The 17,867-nt window shown below is 40.3% G+C and overlaps 1 protein-coding gene across 1 annotated transcript in view; it reads left to right on the forward strand.

Annotated features, from left to right (window-relative positions):
• The window catches only part of foxn3 (forkhead box N3), an 87,275-nt gene that overhangs the window by 29,275 nt on the left and 40,133 nt on the right, over window positions 1-17,867 (forward strand). Inside the window, exon 2 of the mRNA XM_015383274.1 lies at window positions 10,947-11,546. Within this exon, the coding sequence (XP_015238760.1) occupies window positions 10,965-11,546 (582 nt within the window). The 5' untranslated portion in view covers window positions 10,947-10,964. The remainder of the gene's footprint in view (window positions 1-10,946; window positions 11,547-17,867) is intronic.

Here is a 17,867-nt window from a genome sequence, read left to right on the forward strand (position 1 = left end):
ACCTCTGTAGATACTGTATGTCTGTAGAGAAGGTTTAAATGACAAATATAAATGACGTAATATTTATTCAAAAGAATATATGAGTTAAAGAAAAGTCAGTGTTGAATAGCTACTCCCTGCTAAAGTGAAGCTAACAAGTCTATGTATTGAATAAGAAATACTAAACTAAAAATTGAGTGTCCGCCATTCAGATTTGAGATTTTTAGTATTATTTTCTGTAACATTGGGGTTTTTAACTAAATCTTTCTTCTCCTGACACGTTGGCAGCAGACTGTTAAGGCTGACAGCTAAACCTAAAGACCCAGTGAGCACAGGGTCACCTCAAGTCTGAGTTACATGATTCTTCTTGTTGTGTCAGTAAACCCAAAACTGCAATGCAACGGCCAACTCCAGGCAAGTCATCAAATGTGTCGCCGGTAAAATTCTTAGCACAAAACTGTTGTTTGATGCAGCATGAGAGGAAGTAGACAGTTAAGTCATTTATAAAAGAATTGAATTGTTAAATTGGCTCTAAGCAACTTTCTTTATAGACAGTGATTCATCTTAATTAGCCTAAGGCCAACTTTAAGGTGTTACGATGTCCCATCAGTTTAAAATCCATCTGTGACCTAACAGTGAACTCCAAACCTACTGCAATGTTTAGCTTCAAGGTTCCAAAGCTGCAAAGCGAAAAAACATCAAACACTAAAGTAAAAACCTCCAACAGAGACCGTGTTTGAAGATGGCGACCATTTCTAGTTTTGGACGTTTCCTACTAACCATAAGTTAACCTGTTGCCACCTTTGAGACATTTTGTGCCTACTTCTATTCTGAATTTATGGATTATATTTACAATTATAGATTAATGTAAACTTTTTTTTTTTTTTTTTTTATTTGACAGCAGGTCAATGGATTGTTTTTTGTTTAATATATATAGAAAAGGTTCTGTAGAAGCATACTTTGAAACTTCCCCTGTTAAATATAAGGTGCTACTGGATTTTTGCCAATAGTTGAGACCAGAATGGATGTTTTCCTTATTTTTCTATCTTTTTATCAACTGTTACTATAGAGGGGTGTAAATTGGTCATATTAATACCTAGATGCTTCTTAAAAGAGCAATCCTTCATTTCATCTTTTCCTGCATTGGATTTCTGCACGTTTCCTTTTCCTTACGTTCCCGGCGTGTCTTAAAAAGGACGGACACCGCTGTCTTTGGAATATCAGGCCGTGTCAAGATGTTTGCCCTCCAACCGTAGTGTGACAGGTCAGCTGCATGAGAACAAACATGCTTAAAACCATGATTACAAATGGGAAAGATAGCCTGTCATGGTCATAGCCATGTGATCGACCCTCAGGCCTTGACTTTTCCTTTTAGGTTTGACCTGAATGCTGCAGACAGTGCACTACACCTCACCCTTATGCCGCCTCCAGGCTGCACACAAACATGATTCCCCTTCAGGCTGCCCTGGTTGTGTGTACATCTCCGTCTAATTGTTTTTCATCCTCAGAGAGCAAGAGTAAGCGTGACTTCATGATCAGTGGCTGCTGATGAATCAGACCAAACGGACTTTGTGTTTGCCCGATCCAAATGTCTGTTTGCTTTGTTGGTTAGCCACTTTGAAGGACAGAGGCTGCGGGTCTGCATGTGTCAACTTGAATAATTCACTTTCACAATTTTTTTTTTATCCATTACCACCCCTTTCTGCCCAAAAGTTAGCTGCACGTTTTCTTTTCCTACACTTTCTTTAGTGAACCAGCTTCGAGTTTCTCTCTGCATAAGCAGCACTGCTGTGCTTGATGCTATCGTTTTTCAAAGTGAAAGTTCGGGGGCTCAGTTCCCCTAACTATACGATGATGATCTTCTTATCTGCTTTGTTGGCTTTGCCAGAAAGAGAGGATAATGGTTAACCTTGTGAGAAGGCACTTTGTAGGCTCTGAGGAAATCAAGTATGCAGAACAAAGGCTAATTTTCTATTAAACAAATATGACACACGTGACCCAACCTTATCTGGTATTGCAAGTTGAAAACCTTTCCTCCTAAATCACCAGCTGAAAAGTTTTTTTTTTTTTTTTTTCCTTCAAACAATGGTAACATCAAGTGTACCATAGGACCTTGATACCTTAAGTAAGTGTTTAATTAAGTGCCTTTAGATATCAGTGGTCCAACTGGAAGGAGAATGCTTTTTTTTGTTTTTGTGTTTTTTCAGTTTTGTTTTGTTTTTTCCTTCAGATAATCTGAAAAGTGTGGTGTACATTTGTATATACTGCCCCCCTCTGTTAAAAATCTGCTGTTGCAGGTTTCTTGGGGTACATCTGTACCAGTTTTGCACTGAAATTGTTTGTGAAGAAATTGGCTCAAGCTCAGTCAGACCTTATAGGAAGAATCTGTGAAATCAATTATCACCTGATCTTCTAATTAGGATCAAGCTCGTTACTTTGACTAGGCCTTTCTGACACCTCCATATGTTTTGAGCAAATCAGTTCTGTTTTGGCTCTGGGTTTTTCAGGGTTGTTGTATCGCTGTAAGGAGAATCTCTACGTATCACTGCTGAAGAAAAGCGTCTGCATAGCATGATCCTGCCACCACCGTGTTTCACCATGGGATGTTATGTTCAGCATAGATACAGGAGCTCACAGCATTTAGATTCTTAGCGTTATTTAACTGAGTAAAATCACAATGAAATGATATTTCTGTTTGAAAGGCACTGTTGGTACTGAGCCCATTTTCACTGACTGCTTTCATGTCTGTGTGCGTGCAGTTGTTGTTCGCTGCCTGGCAGCACAGACACAGGGGTCAGGAGTATTCCTCCGGGACACCCTGACCCCCATTCCATAACCCCTTGCTGCTGTAGACAACAAAAAATAAGGCACAGAAAGAACTTATAGGATGGGATTGGTATATCTTTGCTTCCCTAAAGCCCCCCGGTACCCTGATATTTGCCGCCAGGGAAAGGCTAGACTTAAAAATGTTGGGGGGAAGTAATTTTGCGGCCTGGAAATTGAGAACTTCACAAGGTTTCCTGCAAACCATGCTGACATATATGTAGCAGAAGTTATTATTTTCCTGTCTCTTAGAGACTTCTCATTTTCCCCTTCCCTCTGTTGGTCTTCCTTTCCCCTTTCGTCCATCCAGTCTATGTGAAGGAAGGATAAAGGTCGTCCTTTTGTCATCAAAACTCAAGATTAGTTTTGCCTCGGTGCATCTGACTCTCTGCTTTATCACTGTGGCCAGAGGAGCCACAAGGTTCAGCTCACGCCTCTGCAAGTAATAACTCCTACCAGTCGCTGTTCCATTCTTTGCCACTATCTCCTATACTACTATTACTACTCCATTCAGGGGTAGAGGGATTATTTTCAAGGCACTGGCTTTATTACAGTGTATAGTGAAGACTGACGGCAAAGTGAGGTGCACCAGGATGTGTCATACAACATATGTCACTTGCTGCAATCAACCTGACAAAGTTCTAATGGTTGCTTTGGTCCTTGGAGGCCTAGAGTAAAGTATAAATGAGCTGCCGACGGCGTGTCAGAAGCCAAACTAGCCTGTATTTTAATATTACTGCATTGAAGTGGTTTTGAGGGTTCTGTCATTTGATGACTTGGTGATTTTTTTGCTGAAAGTCAGTTTGGCTAATGGTGCAGCCGTGCAGAACGGTGAAATGAAGGACGTTGCTGAAATGTTTCCTCTGGCTTCGGCTCTCGAAACGCCTGCAAGTCTGACAGAAAGAAGCTGCCAAGAGGGAACGGAGATCTTCGGAGGATTACGTAAATATGGCTTATGATCTAGGAGGGTATCTTGGAGAGCATGAATGCGGTGTAAGATGATTACACTGTCAATTAGAGCACATGAATTAGCTTACACCCTGTCTGCTCTCTGAGGAGTTTATTAACCTTTTTTTTTTCGCTTGTGTAAACACCGCTGGCCCCCGCTTCCAGCTGTAAGGTTTACAGAGGGTCGGAGCTGACTGCAGGTCAGCTGGGATACATCCAGGTCACTGACAGCATTCCAATTAGATAGTCCTTACTGTCCTGTTTGCTATCTCCTTCACTTGGGTCAATTTCAAAATCTATAAATATGTTTGGATTTTTATGACATGTTTATAAAAAAAAAATGTCCTCCTCTATCGTCCCACAGTTTGAGGAACAGTTCCATGCTGGATAAGATAGCAAGCACCCTGTGTTAGTGCAGTACGGATAAAATATTTTCTCTATTAAATAAACCGTAGCAACTTGATAATTTTCTGTTTAAAGAACAAGCTTTGAAACAGGCTGTCCAAATAAGTGACTTCAGTCTAACGCCACTTACAGGCCTCTACTGAGAAAACGATTTAATCAGGAAGATTAAGCAAGTCCTTGTAGAATTGAAGAGGCATGTTCAAACTTAATAAAACACAAATTTAATAACTGAGGCTCTTCTAAGATGTCATGATGATGAAATCCGTTTTTGTCAGTACAAACCCTTGGAGTTTGATCTATTGATTGTTATTAATATGAAAAGGGATATTTAAACTCTCATCTATGGTGTAAGTTGACATTTTTGTTTCATTAGGGGATTGCAATGTGTTTCTTAATTATTTAAATCTATTTGCATAGACAGGTGTCTTACTTACAACCTCTAACGTAAGTAAGTAATGTTTATTTATATAGAACCGTTCACAGACATAGAGGTCACAAAGTGCTTCACAAAATTACAATTCTAATAAAATAAATTTACAGTCACAAAAGACATGCTAATAAAACAACCCTTAATCTACTAGAATTAGAGGAAATTAAATTCCAACCTCTTCCTGATGAAATGGCAGCTGACTGTCCACATGAGTCCAAATAGACGTAGATGGAGTTCATTGTTGATTGTAAAAAAGGTTGGACATTTTGTTTGGGTCTACCGCTCTAAAATGGTACAGAAAACAATGTTGGGTGCATGTTGCTGGTTACAACTTCTTCATGTCTGGAATAACGATGTCAAACTCACCTGACTATCCTGTCATTTCTCAAACTTAATATATTTACTCACCAGTCTGTATTATTCGTCTCTGATTCCTTCTGTCGTCATTTACATTGACTTTGCGTTTTCTCGTTCTTGGTGGTTCAAAATACTCCTCTTTGAGCAGGACCGGTTGTCCTTCTCTTTTCATCATTAAAATACTCGGATTCTTGCTCTGCTCTACATCTGAGTCCCTATCACCTAACCATGGGGAAATAGTGTTTTCATTTGCCAAAACAATTAATTAAATTGGATTTAACTTCCAGGGCCTGAAACCGTATCATCAACTATTCAATACACAGGCTATTTTACTTTTTACTATAAACATTTGGGATGGAGTGAGGAAAACTGGATCAATATCAAAGTCTAATAGTATAGATTTTAAAGTTTTGTTTGCAACATAAGTCCCTTTCTTACTCAGTCTCTAACAAAAAAATGGTTAGTATGGTCTTTTTAGCTTAGTAAAATAAAATGAACAACCTCAACATAAATGACGTTGACTATTGGTACAGTATACAACTAATATGGTACCAGCTGTTTTCACTAAATAATTTAATTCTAAGAAAAGAAATCTTATAGTTTTCATTAATTCTATTTTAAAAATAGAGGCAGATGCGCTGCACAGTAAAAATGCTGATTTAGGATAATTATCTCTAAGTTACTTGGTATAAAACTTAGAGCAACCCTGTGTAACTGTTAACCCAAGTATTAGCTCAATATTAACTTAACTTGAGATTTTGCTCAATGATTTTTCAGCTCAGTATCGAGCACTTGGAGCATATTGATGCTCTGTGGGCTGCTTCTCAAAAACTCACCTTACTTTAGAGGGTGAGTCTCTCACTCAGTGAGTCATGTGAGCAACACTGCAAAAAAAATTAAATCTAAATAACCTTTTTTTTTTTTAAATAAGTGAATTTTTTCTTGAATTAAGGAGGAAAGTGAGACACTTTGCCAATGGAACAATACAATTTACATTTAAAATAAAAAAGAACAATTAAATTGTCTTATTTCAAGTTCATATTATGTAATTATCTTATCTTAAGAGTAAAAACATTCCCTCCATTGGGAAATCATGTTATTTACCTGCTCAAAGTGAGAGTAAATACAGTTACTTTAAGAAGTGTTGCCATTCTGAGCTCCGCTTAAACACAACATAGCTAACAGAGCTTAAAAGTTTTTGTAGACAAAACAAACAGATAAGATACTTATACTATACTATACTATAATATACTTTAGTTCTCTGATGCAGAATTTAATGTAGGATGGTCAATCTTTTTTGCAACAGTGCAGTGTTGCACAAATATGAGACTACAATATAACAGTCACTCAAAATAAAAAAAATAAAAAACAATATATGACTATATATGATTTTTTCAAGATTAAACCGTCGTAGCCAAATGTTTTAAAGAATGGACATTAAACCTGGGTACCAAAGCTGCTCTGCTGCCATGTCGGATGTATCAGACATTAATTATCTGATTGAAAACTAACGACATAAAACAAAAACAACAGTGCTTCTCTGGTTTCTTCTGGCATGATGATGCTGATGCATTTTCTTCCAATGTGACCTAATTCTCAGTCAGGAAATTCAAAGTTTGAAAACAGATGGCGTTGTTGAGACCAGGTACAAGAAGTTTACCTATTGGTGGGAAAGGAATAATTAGAAAAATAAGCTGAAATCAGTACATAGAATAATGGCCTACTTGTCTTAATTGTATAATGTTGTCCATATCTTATTATCTTAGAGTCAGTGCTAACATTTAAACAGATTCCTTTAGGAAGATGTATGAGACCCAGATCTGTTCGCTTAAATATGAATAATGATATTTCATCAAGTAGTTATAATTCCTGTTTTTTTTATGTCTACATATTGAATTGTTGACTGGTTTGCCTGATAATAATGGGTCAAAGGCAAATAGCCTGGTTTCCTAAAGAATATCAAAGTAAATTTTGCAAAAAATAATATGAATTTAATGCTTTGACTGAATAAAAGCTTTATCCAGCAGCTATAATTTCTCTTAATCCACTCATTATTTTAACTCTGCTTAAAAAAAAAAAAAATCTAAGAACCTACTGTACATTTAAAGCGATATAATGATAGCAACAGTGTAATTTAAGTGTACCAGCAGCGACTAGCCATTCCAGATTAGTGTTTCCAGTGGAGAAAGGCATTTATTCTAAATGAATGGTGTCTTTTAAAGTCCGTAAGCTCAGGGTGCAGAGTGCAAACAGAAGCAGCGTGGTTTCAGGGTCACAGAGAGAAAAGACACACTGTACTGACTTCAACTGCTTTAAATTATGCTGGTATGCTCTGAGCTTTACATGAAGAATGTGAGCGATGGATCAGACTGCGCGCTTGGAGTCCAGCGCACGTGTATATGCAAACCCGAGGGGAAGGAAAGGGAATGAGGGGAGAAAAAGAAAAAAAAGAGCCCGATGTGGACACGCCAAAAAGAGACGAAAGCAAATCAAAAACAAGCACGCAAACACAAAAGAGATCCAGAGAATGAGGAAGACAGAGAGAACAGCAGAGTCCCATCTGTCAAACAAATGCGAGGAAGCTCCTAACACACAACTCATTTATACTCACACACCAACACACCCCAGCAAGCATCATTTAGTCTGAACTTGAGCGATATCTGCATTTGTCCTTTAGCAGTGGGTCCTCGGGGGCCACTGTAGAAGTTGCATGGAAGTTTGTTTAGAGCTGAGCTAGTGTGTTAAGCTTTATGGGAGCCCATGGGATACTCGGTGGCACAAACACACACGCATCTCCACGCAAACACGCACAAACTCAGGCACGAGGCTTGGGCGGCAGCTCGCAGTGGCCCCAACCAACAGTGAGGAGTTTGTTGTCATAGCAACAGTAAAATGAGATGACTTTACTGTCAGCCGTAATGTTTCATGGCCCCCTTGCCGCTATGGCAACATAACAAGGAGGAGGATGAGGAGACGGGAGAGAAAGAGAGCATCAGAGGCATCTCTGCATTCCGGTGGACTCCTACCAGGAACAATGTCAGCGCGATGTCCTTTCTTCCTCCTCAAGACGAATGCAGTCACAAGCAGAAACAGGCATCAACACACACACACCATGAAGAGCCTGTGGGATGCCCTCTCCACCTCGCCCGTCTCTTTGATTTCCCACTCACTATTTTCAGCCGCTACATCGCCAATGGGCCAATTTGAATTCATTATGCTCAATGTCAATATTGGTGCAACATGGCTGTACCTCAGACAGGTACAGGTTGTTGAATGAGCGTGCGCGCTTGTCAGACAGCGGGGAGACGAGAAACAAGGGGAGCGGCGATGGGATGCGGAAGAGAGATCAAAGGCGCACCAGCTCAGGCTAAGCGTTTTCCCGCGCCTAGGAGACAGTGGGAAGGAATAAAGAGGTGACTGTGGGCCGGCCTGATGCATCAGAACTCTATATTTAGATCAGTCCTTCCACATCGGCCTGTCAGCGCTGTTAAACATCTATCTGTGCTGACAAAAAATGTGAAAAAAGGGGAGATAGGTGGAGGAAGCGGAAGTAGGGGAGGAAAAGAAAAGGCAGACGAGAGTGGAGATGAGTTGTTTTGCTCTGTCGCCATGGTGACATGGCAGCCAGAGTTGTGGCGCGCTGACAGTTGTCACGCTGCGGCCGGTCGCCATGGGTGACAGCTGTCAGTCAATGGCGGGGAGTGGGGGGACAGATCGGCCGATGATCACCTTGGATTAGAGAGCGATCGCAGCACACAGAGACGGACCGCAGCATATAATCCTCACGCTCTAATGGCGCTGCGCTGCATCTGCATTCTCACACTGATTAAACCAACCAAAGCATGCATTTTATTTCACTAGAGCTTAATCTATAAATCAAACAATGACTTAAATAAAAAAAAAATAGTAGTAAATTTCCAGCCATGCCACTAATTTCATCTGATTTAAGTCATGTTGAGTATGTGCCAAGGCTTCTCCATCCCCAACAGACACAGGGGATGTTTTTAAATCCCTGGAACAGGTTTTTAAACCCTGCTGTTGTGTTGTACAACATTTCAAACTAATCTTTTCTGTTTTATACCACAAAACATCATGTGCACAGGGCCTACAAAGTCTGGGGCAACATCTTTCTGCTTCAGGTTCCTGCAAATGTAGAATTCAGGTAGATTGCATATCGATTGCACCTAATCCAACTTTTTTTCTATTCTAAAACTAACAGACATGTAATGAAGTTAAGAACACTTCATGGTCTTTTCTGTAGAACGAAATAAAAAGCACCCCCCTTTATTTTCATGCAGTCTGCACAAGGCATAAAAATTGTGTATTTTAAAGAATGCATTTAGTGACAGTAAACTGTGGAAAAACTTGAGTAAAAGTGAATGTTTAATGCTTAGCTTTAAAAGTTATCAGCAGGGAACCAATAAGAGCAGATAATATGGAGCCATTTAGCTTTAGTGCTATCAATAAGTCAATGAATGTTCATTACAAACTTAAATTATTTGACCCAATATAGAAACTTGATCTGCCTTAAGTTTTATGGCAGCTTTTCTTGAGCTGATATATTAATTTCTATAAACCTTTAGTGTTTTCTGCAGAACAATTCACTCAATGAATGAGGATACTGGTTAAACTGCATCACCATCTGTTAAATTAGCACTCTTTTTGTGGGGGGTTTCATCGTGATTCTCCAAATTTTCTGTATTTGGGGTCAGGCGGGGTGGCCCCTGGGCTCTCCGGTTGTGTTTTTTTCTAGAATTGGTAGAACCCAGGGCCTTTTAATCTCCATTTACTAAAAAGCAACCTTTATAAACTTTTATAAATGTGTTTAATCAAATGGCTTAATCACCTTGTGCATTCTGTCAGGTTTTACAGAGTTCTGCCAATTATCTTATTTGATCAAGTTGCTCTGACACATTAAGGCAACCGTGCCCACTTTTTATTGTTCACTTTAGCTGCAAGGAAAGGATGCGTACAATAAAACATCTCATCAACTTCTTTAAACAGGATTTGTCAGTAAGGGAAGCATCCGAGGATCACCTTTACAAACGAATGAGTTTAATTATATTCCCTCCAAAATTCCATTTAACACAGCGAGTGTCTTTTTTCTTTCTTTCCTGTCTGCATGGGTGTAGATTTATGCTCGGATGTGTGTCTGTTCTCAGGCTCTGAGCGGCTAGAGCAGATTAGGTTTTAGCTGGAGCCGCTGCCGGGCGCCTTCCCACAGCTGTCTGTGCTAGAGGACAATCAGAAGCCCGGCTGTGCGCCTTCTTCTGATTGTGGTGTGACGCTCAGGCCCGTTCCCCTTCAATTACTGCGCTCTGCCTGCGTGTAACGAGCTCAGCATTGCTCTTATGTTGGCAGGATAATGGTCTGATTGGAGCAGGGATGGATTTGAACTCACACTTTAATTTGTTTCTTTTCTTGGTAAATTACCCCGATCATGATCGTGTCTTGTCACAGATATCCCGCTGTGGAACTAAGTCTCATCATTGGATGCTGTTTCTGATGTTGTAAATCCAGGAGTTTGAGATTTAAGGGGGGGGGGCTCTTTTCTGCTCTCAATTATCGTGCCGCCCCTGACGATTCCATTTTCTCCTGCTGCAGAGATGTTAAATCACCGACACGGCTTCTGAGCCCCTGCAACCATTAGACCTTTAACAGTTTTCACGTGTTATGACAGCAACCCCGTGTAATGTCAATACTGTGCTGTTACACTGGTAATTAGAGGGTAGTTGTACAAGGAAAGACTTCCTCAGCCGCTGAAGCACTAAATTTGCCGCACCAGTCAGAATTAGACGGAAAGCCCCACAGGGAAATGATGATGCAGATTTTTCCTCACAGATGTAATTCAGCCTAATTGCAAAAGTAGTCAAAATCTCCTCCTTTTTGACCTTTAACAAAAGTGAAGGCTTAATAAAATGAACGACTTGTGTTTCACGTGCTGACCTTCTTTCTATTCTTTCTTTTCCCATCTTCCTCTCCTTCCACCTATGTTGCTCTGCAGGAGTGCGCCCTGGGCTGGATGGGACCCACCATGCCCCCCAGTAAGAAGGCCCAGAGCCCCAGCAGTGGAGCCAGTGCTTCGCAGGGCATGAGCCCCCCCTACCGGCAGGGGGACGCCGCCACGGCGGCGTCTGAGGCCGAGGCGGCCGACCTCTCGCTCTCCGTGTCCGCCTCTTTCTCTAAAGCCGAAGACGAGGAGCTCACCAGCCTCTCCTGGCTCCACGAGAGCACCGACCTCCTCAACAGCTTCAGCCACTCCGGGCTGCGTAGCGTCTCCCCCCTTCAGGATCCCGACAGTCAACACCCCCGCTCGCCCTCCTCCTCATCCCCATCCCCGGACGACGCTCTGCTCGCCGACGCGCACTCAGCGTACGACTTGGCGGCGGGGGCCAACCGGAAACCTCCGTACTCCTTCAGCTGCCTGATCTTCATGGCCATCGAGGATGCGCCGAACAAGCGGCTGCCAGTGAAGGACATCTACGGCTGGATTCTGGAGCACTTCCCTTACTTCGCAAACGCTCCGACAGGTTGGAAGAACTCAGTGCGACACAATCTGTCGCTCAACAAGTGTTTCAAGAAGGTGGACAAAGATCGCAGTCAGGTAATGAAATCAACATTTCTGCCATCATTCAAACTTCTTAGAGCTCCAGAGTAACAAAGCATTTATCCAAACCTTCTCCCGGCAGGACATAACTGGGCCTGTGTTCATTAAGAATAAGTAGAAAATGTGAGCATCCATGTTTACATGCTGCTGCAACAGAATTTTTAAGGAGTTAAACTGTTTAGAAACAGTTAAACTTTTTGTCATGTTGCACCATAGTTGAATAACTACCACTTTAAAAGGAGGCTCCAAGTTTGGATGAATAATAGTTTATGGATGTTATTAGTTTATCTGTAAACACTTTATAACTCATTCATAAGTGTTTCTTATTCATTAGGTAAGGAAGAGACTAATCAGAGCAGTTAATGGCCAAATATTCAACCTACTCTGTTCAAGTGTGTATTCCTTATCAGACACAGTTATTACCTTTATGGCTGCAACTTATGATTATTTTGCGAATCGACTAATCTGTCGATTATTTTAGATTAATAATCAGATAATCAGAGGTTCCTTAAAGACAAACTTCTATGAAATTAAACCAGGTGAAACTTAAATGTTTGCACTTAAGGAGTTCTAGATGGAGCATACTGACAGACGAAAAGTTGTTTTTTTTTATCTTAAAACGCAAAATATTTATATATTTTTTACAATTTTGGCATAATTCCTGTTCTAAGTGGGTCACTCTCTCAGCTAAAGGCATGTTTTAAAGCCTCTATACTCCAGTTAACGATTAATCAATTTCCAAGTTAGTTGACGATTATTCAAATAATCGATTAATCACGATTAATCCGGTTAATTGTTTCAACCCTAATTACCTTGTGAGCACAGTAAGCACTTGTAAAGCTTCATTTTTGTACCGTGCATATTACATTTAATGTATAATAAACCTTTATGAGTGAGTTATAAAGTGTTTACAGATCAATTAATAACATATCTGTAACTATTAACAGCCTATAGCAGGACCCTTATTTTAAAGGGGTAACCTTTAATGGATTTAATAAGGCTTAGACAAAGACGATGAAGCAGATAGTTGTAAAGTTAAAGAAAAAAAGTCCTACATGGCTTTTATACATTTTTAGAAATCAAAATCTTAAAAGCCTGACCTGCATATTTGTTTTTAATTGCCTTTAAATTTGGAGAATGTTTTTTTTTCTGATGAAACTTTATTTTTTACCTTTTAGACTTTTGTGCCACGTGTTAAAAGCCAGTCTCCCTGTGTGTATTATTACACAGTGAAGCATAACGGTGGCAGCATTATGCTGTGCTGGTCCTAAATACAGGACAAACCTAGAAGATGGCCTGTTAGTTGAAGTTGTTGAACTTTCCAGGTCGACGATGACTACAAACCATTATTAGGACAATAAAAAACATACATATGTCACAATGGCCCAGTCAAAGTTCAGAGCTAGAAAACATTAGAGAATTAGTGTAGATATCTCCGTGCTAGAGTGATTTTCAGATATTTGTTGACAATAAGGCTTTGCTTTGCCTTTATCTATTACTCTGAATATAATGAAGTTTTTTTTTATGTGACTGAAGGTGAAAAAGGTTCAAATCAAGGGAAGGTACTCCATCTTGGATATAAAATCCTTATGGGTCATCAGAACCTTTCTGTAGCCCAGTCCTCCACCTCCCTGCCAGGCAGCAGTGGAGACAACAAAAACTGAGCCGATTTTCTTCTGACAGCTTTCTCTAACATATCTGGAAAAGATGCCGACAGCCTGTCAGCCCTATAAAGCTTATTATGAACCAAATAAAATCTTTTCTGAGATGAAACATCTGAATTTGTTGATGCTCTTTATATCTCTCAGCTTAAGGACAACCACAGTCATTGATTAGCAAACTGCGGTTCACCCGCATGTTTTTTTAAATAGCACCGGCCACATGTATGAGCCTACAATCACTCCATCATGTGTGGTTGGACCTCATTTCGCAGCCAGACACTTATCAGCCGCTAGCAGAAACATTCAGCGTGAAGTCGAACACATTCTGTATTTTGTCTACAGCTGTACCAGAATCAGCCTTATCAATAGTTGATGATCTCTGCTTTCATAGTTCTCTTTCAATCCGACGTTCTGTGCCTCCCCAGTGGGAAGAGCGTTTCGCTTTTGATTTAAGTCTTGATGCAGCCTTTTAATGCTGGCTTTCCCAAGCACTTTTTTTATTTTCTTTTATCCATTTGGGGTAAACCGGGAGCGAATCCCTTCTCTCAATTAGCGCTAAATTAATACCGGAGGATTTAATCGCACAGATGCCAGCAGCCTTTAGATCCGGTCTTGCCCATGGGGTTGTTAGGTAGCGGCGGAGGGGGGGGGCAACAAGGATCAATGCTCACCCTCATGGAGATTATACCAGAGTGGGGGGGTGACTGCTTTTGCTGTCTGGGTTTGACCAGAACAGGATTTGAATCGTTTGTGCGTGAATAAACAAAATGGATGAAAGATGGAGAGGGTGTGTGTGTGTGTGTGTAGGGGGGGGAGTGTGAGAAGCACACACCCTGGCTGTCATCTGGCCCTTGACTACGACTACGAGTTTTTCTTGTATACATATCTCCATAGTAACAAGGTTGCAGTTGACATAAAAGTATGCTGTTGCTGTAGCAACGGGAAAACTGATTTGGCTTTACAGACTTGTATATAAATGTGTGTGTTTCAGAGGTGCTGAGGCTACATGTCCTCCTCCTGTGTGTGTGTGTGTGTGTGTGTGTGTGTGTGTGCAGAGCAGCTTGTGGAGAGGTGATTCTGGCAAGGACGCCTCGTCTCGTCTTCCTGTCACTGCACACTGCCTAAGACAGCACGCTCATTAACCCCTCAAACCCACTCCCCTCTTCCCTCCCTCCCTCTCTCTCTGTCTCTTATTTCTCTCCATTTCCTGCACACAAGCACGCACAGGACAATTGTGACACGCAAACAGGCGTCGACGCACTCGCTCCCCAACACGCATGAATGCGTAAAAGGGGTTCGACGCGTGTGCATGCTTGAGCGCGGCACCGGTGTGGAAATGAGGGCACATCTCTGCAGACTCTTACTCTACCTGCCAAGAGCCGAGCTTTATCTGAAGCTGCAATTACAGAATCTCTGTAATTTTCACTCAGACTGCCTTTTTTTTTTTTTTTTAAAGCTTTTCACCTAGAATATCTGCACTGAATCCCCCCCCCTCCACACACATACACACACCCTCCTCTACCTATTTATTTCCTTTGAAGCGAGCGTGCAATTACAGGCTGTAAGATATCGTTCTGTATGGTGCATTATGTTTTACTCAGTGCTCACCGTGGAGGAGAGCCGGAGATAAGAGCGCCGCTGAAGGGGAGGTCAAGTTATGGTTACGAGGGATAATTCGAGATCCGTTGGCGCTTTGGAAGAGAGGAAAGGGAGAGCAGGGGGGGGATGTGAACGCACCAAATTATATTTCCATCAATTTAGAGAGGTGGAGATTAATATGGCGGCGGCCTATTTGTTCCAGTGGCTGTATTTCTGGGTCATATCCAGGTAGATGACAAGATGGGGTCTAGTTTAGAATAAGCTCACTGGGAGCTGAAAGTTGAGAGAGAGAGCGTGAGAGAGGGCGTGAGTCCTGCTGTTGCCATGGCTTTGTTTACAAACAGGATTCTTCTCTGTGCTGAATGACATGCCTCGGTGTTGTTGCCCTCAGTCTTGTGGATCAGTGCTGGAGATCAATGTTGTAACAGCGCAACACACATAAACACGCACACACAGTCAGCAATATATCTTTCAAAGGCTCTTATGAAATCACAGCAGAGAGGCAGTTTTGTAATCTGAGACTCGCTGTGAAGTCTCTCGGCGTTGCACTTAAGTGTGTCACCCAGAACTTAACTTCACCCTGTTCAGATGAGCGGTATCCTTCATGTTTTTACGTTTAAACAGTTGGGAGCAGTTCAGGTGATGGTACGATTGGCTGCTCTACTTCTAGTTTTGCCTACTAGAAGATTGTTAAAATTTTGCATGCAAAAATGAGATTTTCATGTCATACATCTGGTTGCTGGACAGAGATTAGTTCACATTGTCCTGCAAGAGTGGGTACTTCTTTTTTTCCTTACTTTGTTTGCAGAAAAATACTTGCTGCATCCAGAAGTACACTTATCAGATTTTTGTGTTGCCCCTTGCAGTTTTATGCCAATTCTGATTTCTCTCTAAAGACTTAAACTATGCATTCAGACAATTCTTTTTCATACCATAATTGATTGTGTATAACAGATGCAGCTCGCAGTGCGTAAAGCTGAAAAAACTGAAAAAAGAAGAATCGATTAAGAAGTTTAAAATGCAAAGCATTGATTGTAAGGATTTAAAGGGATGAGATATGATTTGAGCAATTTCTTTGGGAAGAATATTTTGGCCCATAAATACAGATTTTATAAAATATGAACTGTGTCACTTTGTCCTCGTTCTCAACTTGTACTACACTTTTTATGCATTTTTGAATTCAAGGTGTTACTGATGTCATTAAAGGGATCAAAAACTCCCTTTTGTGTCACTAATTGAATAAATGATCTCTCAATATTAGTGTGTGTCTTCGAGTCTTTAGTGTAGAGTGAGTTCAAATGTGATGTTTTACAATCATTCATGTACTATCTGGAACAGTAGCCATTTCATTCACCTGAAATGTGAATTTTAAGATAACTTTTTAAAAGTTTGACAAAAATTAAATGCTAATTTGAAGTGTTTCCATTTGGTTTGAACCGAATTAACAAAAAAATGCAAAGGCATCCTAAGTCGTGGTTCATATTAGCTTGTCACACTTGGCTGTAGAAAACAGGAAGTAGAGGATGCAATCCAGCATGTGACCACAGATCAGTAATGGAGGAACGTTTAAAGAATGCATTGCTATCTGGCAAGTTGTTCTTTTTATTAAAATGTCAGCCAATAAGGGCAATGTTGCTACCAGCCATGTCTAGTGAAAAAGCTGATGGAAACACACCTAGTCAGGCCAAAGAAGTCCTCAAAAAGTAATACTTATGAGCACCTGTAAGGTAGAAAAGAGAAGAATAAAGTTTTTATTTTACTCCTTTGTTTTGGCTTGGAATAATATGGATTAAACTGGATTAAATATGAATTGATCTATACTATTTGTCCTCTGGAGCTTTAGAAATGAACCAATTGTAGTAAAAGTTGAAATTGCACTTTACCTACAAATTTAAATAATGAAAATCCTGATTAAAGCTGTCATTTCTAAAAGTTGTTTTAAAAAAAAGTGTCTCTTCAACAGCAGATTTCCGTGCCAGCTGCTGTTTTCAGTGGAAGAGCTCTTCTGTGATCTCACATCTGCCCAACGACAAGACAATTAATGAACTACACAGTAAACATAAGAAAGCATTTAGTGCCTTATTGGAAAGGTATTTCTCCCAGGTGTTGGTGGAGAAAGGATATAAAAAAATTCTTATTGATGCTTGAATGAACGACAACATCCTGTTAAGCTTAGGAACTAATAGTACCGGTAGTTTACTAGTTCTACACTTTTGAATTGATTTGGTTTTGAAATAAGGCAACCCTCTGAATCCAAATGGGTTTTGCTAAGGTATTCATAAGAAAATTCAGAAATTAACCGGAATAACAGTTCAGAGCTTCAGTTATTCGATGACAATTAAAAGCACATGGATTGTAAATAGATGGCTGAAATGAAAAACCTTAATTAGAAAAATTAAAATGGTGTCATTGTACTTCCATGGTAGAGATACATGCTGGAATCAATCATACTCCCATCAGCGTTACCACAATGTTTAGTTAAAAGCAAAAATGTTCAAACAGGTATTCTTTTTATCCCAACCCCCTCTCTGATAGATTTCTATCACATCTAAAATCAACCTGCACTGTACCTCTAACTGTATAGCTGTGGCTATTGTTTCTACAAAAAAGGATCATCTCTAGATCCTTTTCAGATCATTTGAAGACTTGTCAACATTTGTTTTCTAGGTTTGTCCTTTATTTCATGGTGTTCCTCTACTCTTATCTTTCTTGTCCCCAGTAAAGAAAAGCATAGTGTTTCATGTTGGGGTTGGTAAGATGATGACCATCTGCAGATGGTCAGATGATGAGTGGTATTGAGTTTCCTCAGCACATAAGATTTTACACGTAGCAAAAAAATCGATATTTTCGTTTGATTTAAGCAGAATTTGCTCTATCCACTATATACCTAGTGGCAATTTCAATTAGGATTTTTTTTGGCCTCTTCTAGATCTTTCTAAGCTGCTTTTCTGATTAAAGCTGTCCTATGCTGCCTGTCATTTCAGGTTGATGTTTCGGTGAGTTTGTGTTTGTACGTGCGAGTGCAGATTTGTCCCAAGCCAACGTGTTTCAGCGATAT

The sequence above is a fragment of the Cyprinodon variegatus genome, unplaced genomic scaffold, assembly GCF_000732505.1.
Source record: "Cyprinodon variegatus isolate N-32 unplaced genomic scaffold, C_variegatus-1.0 Scaffold279, whole genome shotgun sequence".
Classification (NCBI taxonomy): Eukaryota; Metazoa; Chordata; class Actinopteri; order Cyprinodontiformes; family Cyprinodontidae; genus Cyprinodon; species Cyprinodon variegatus.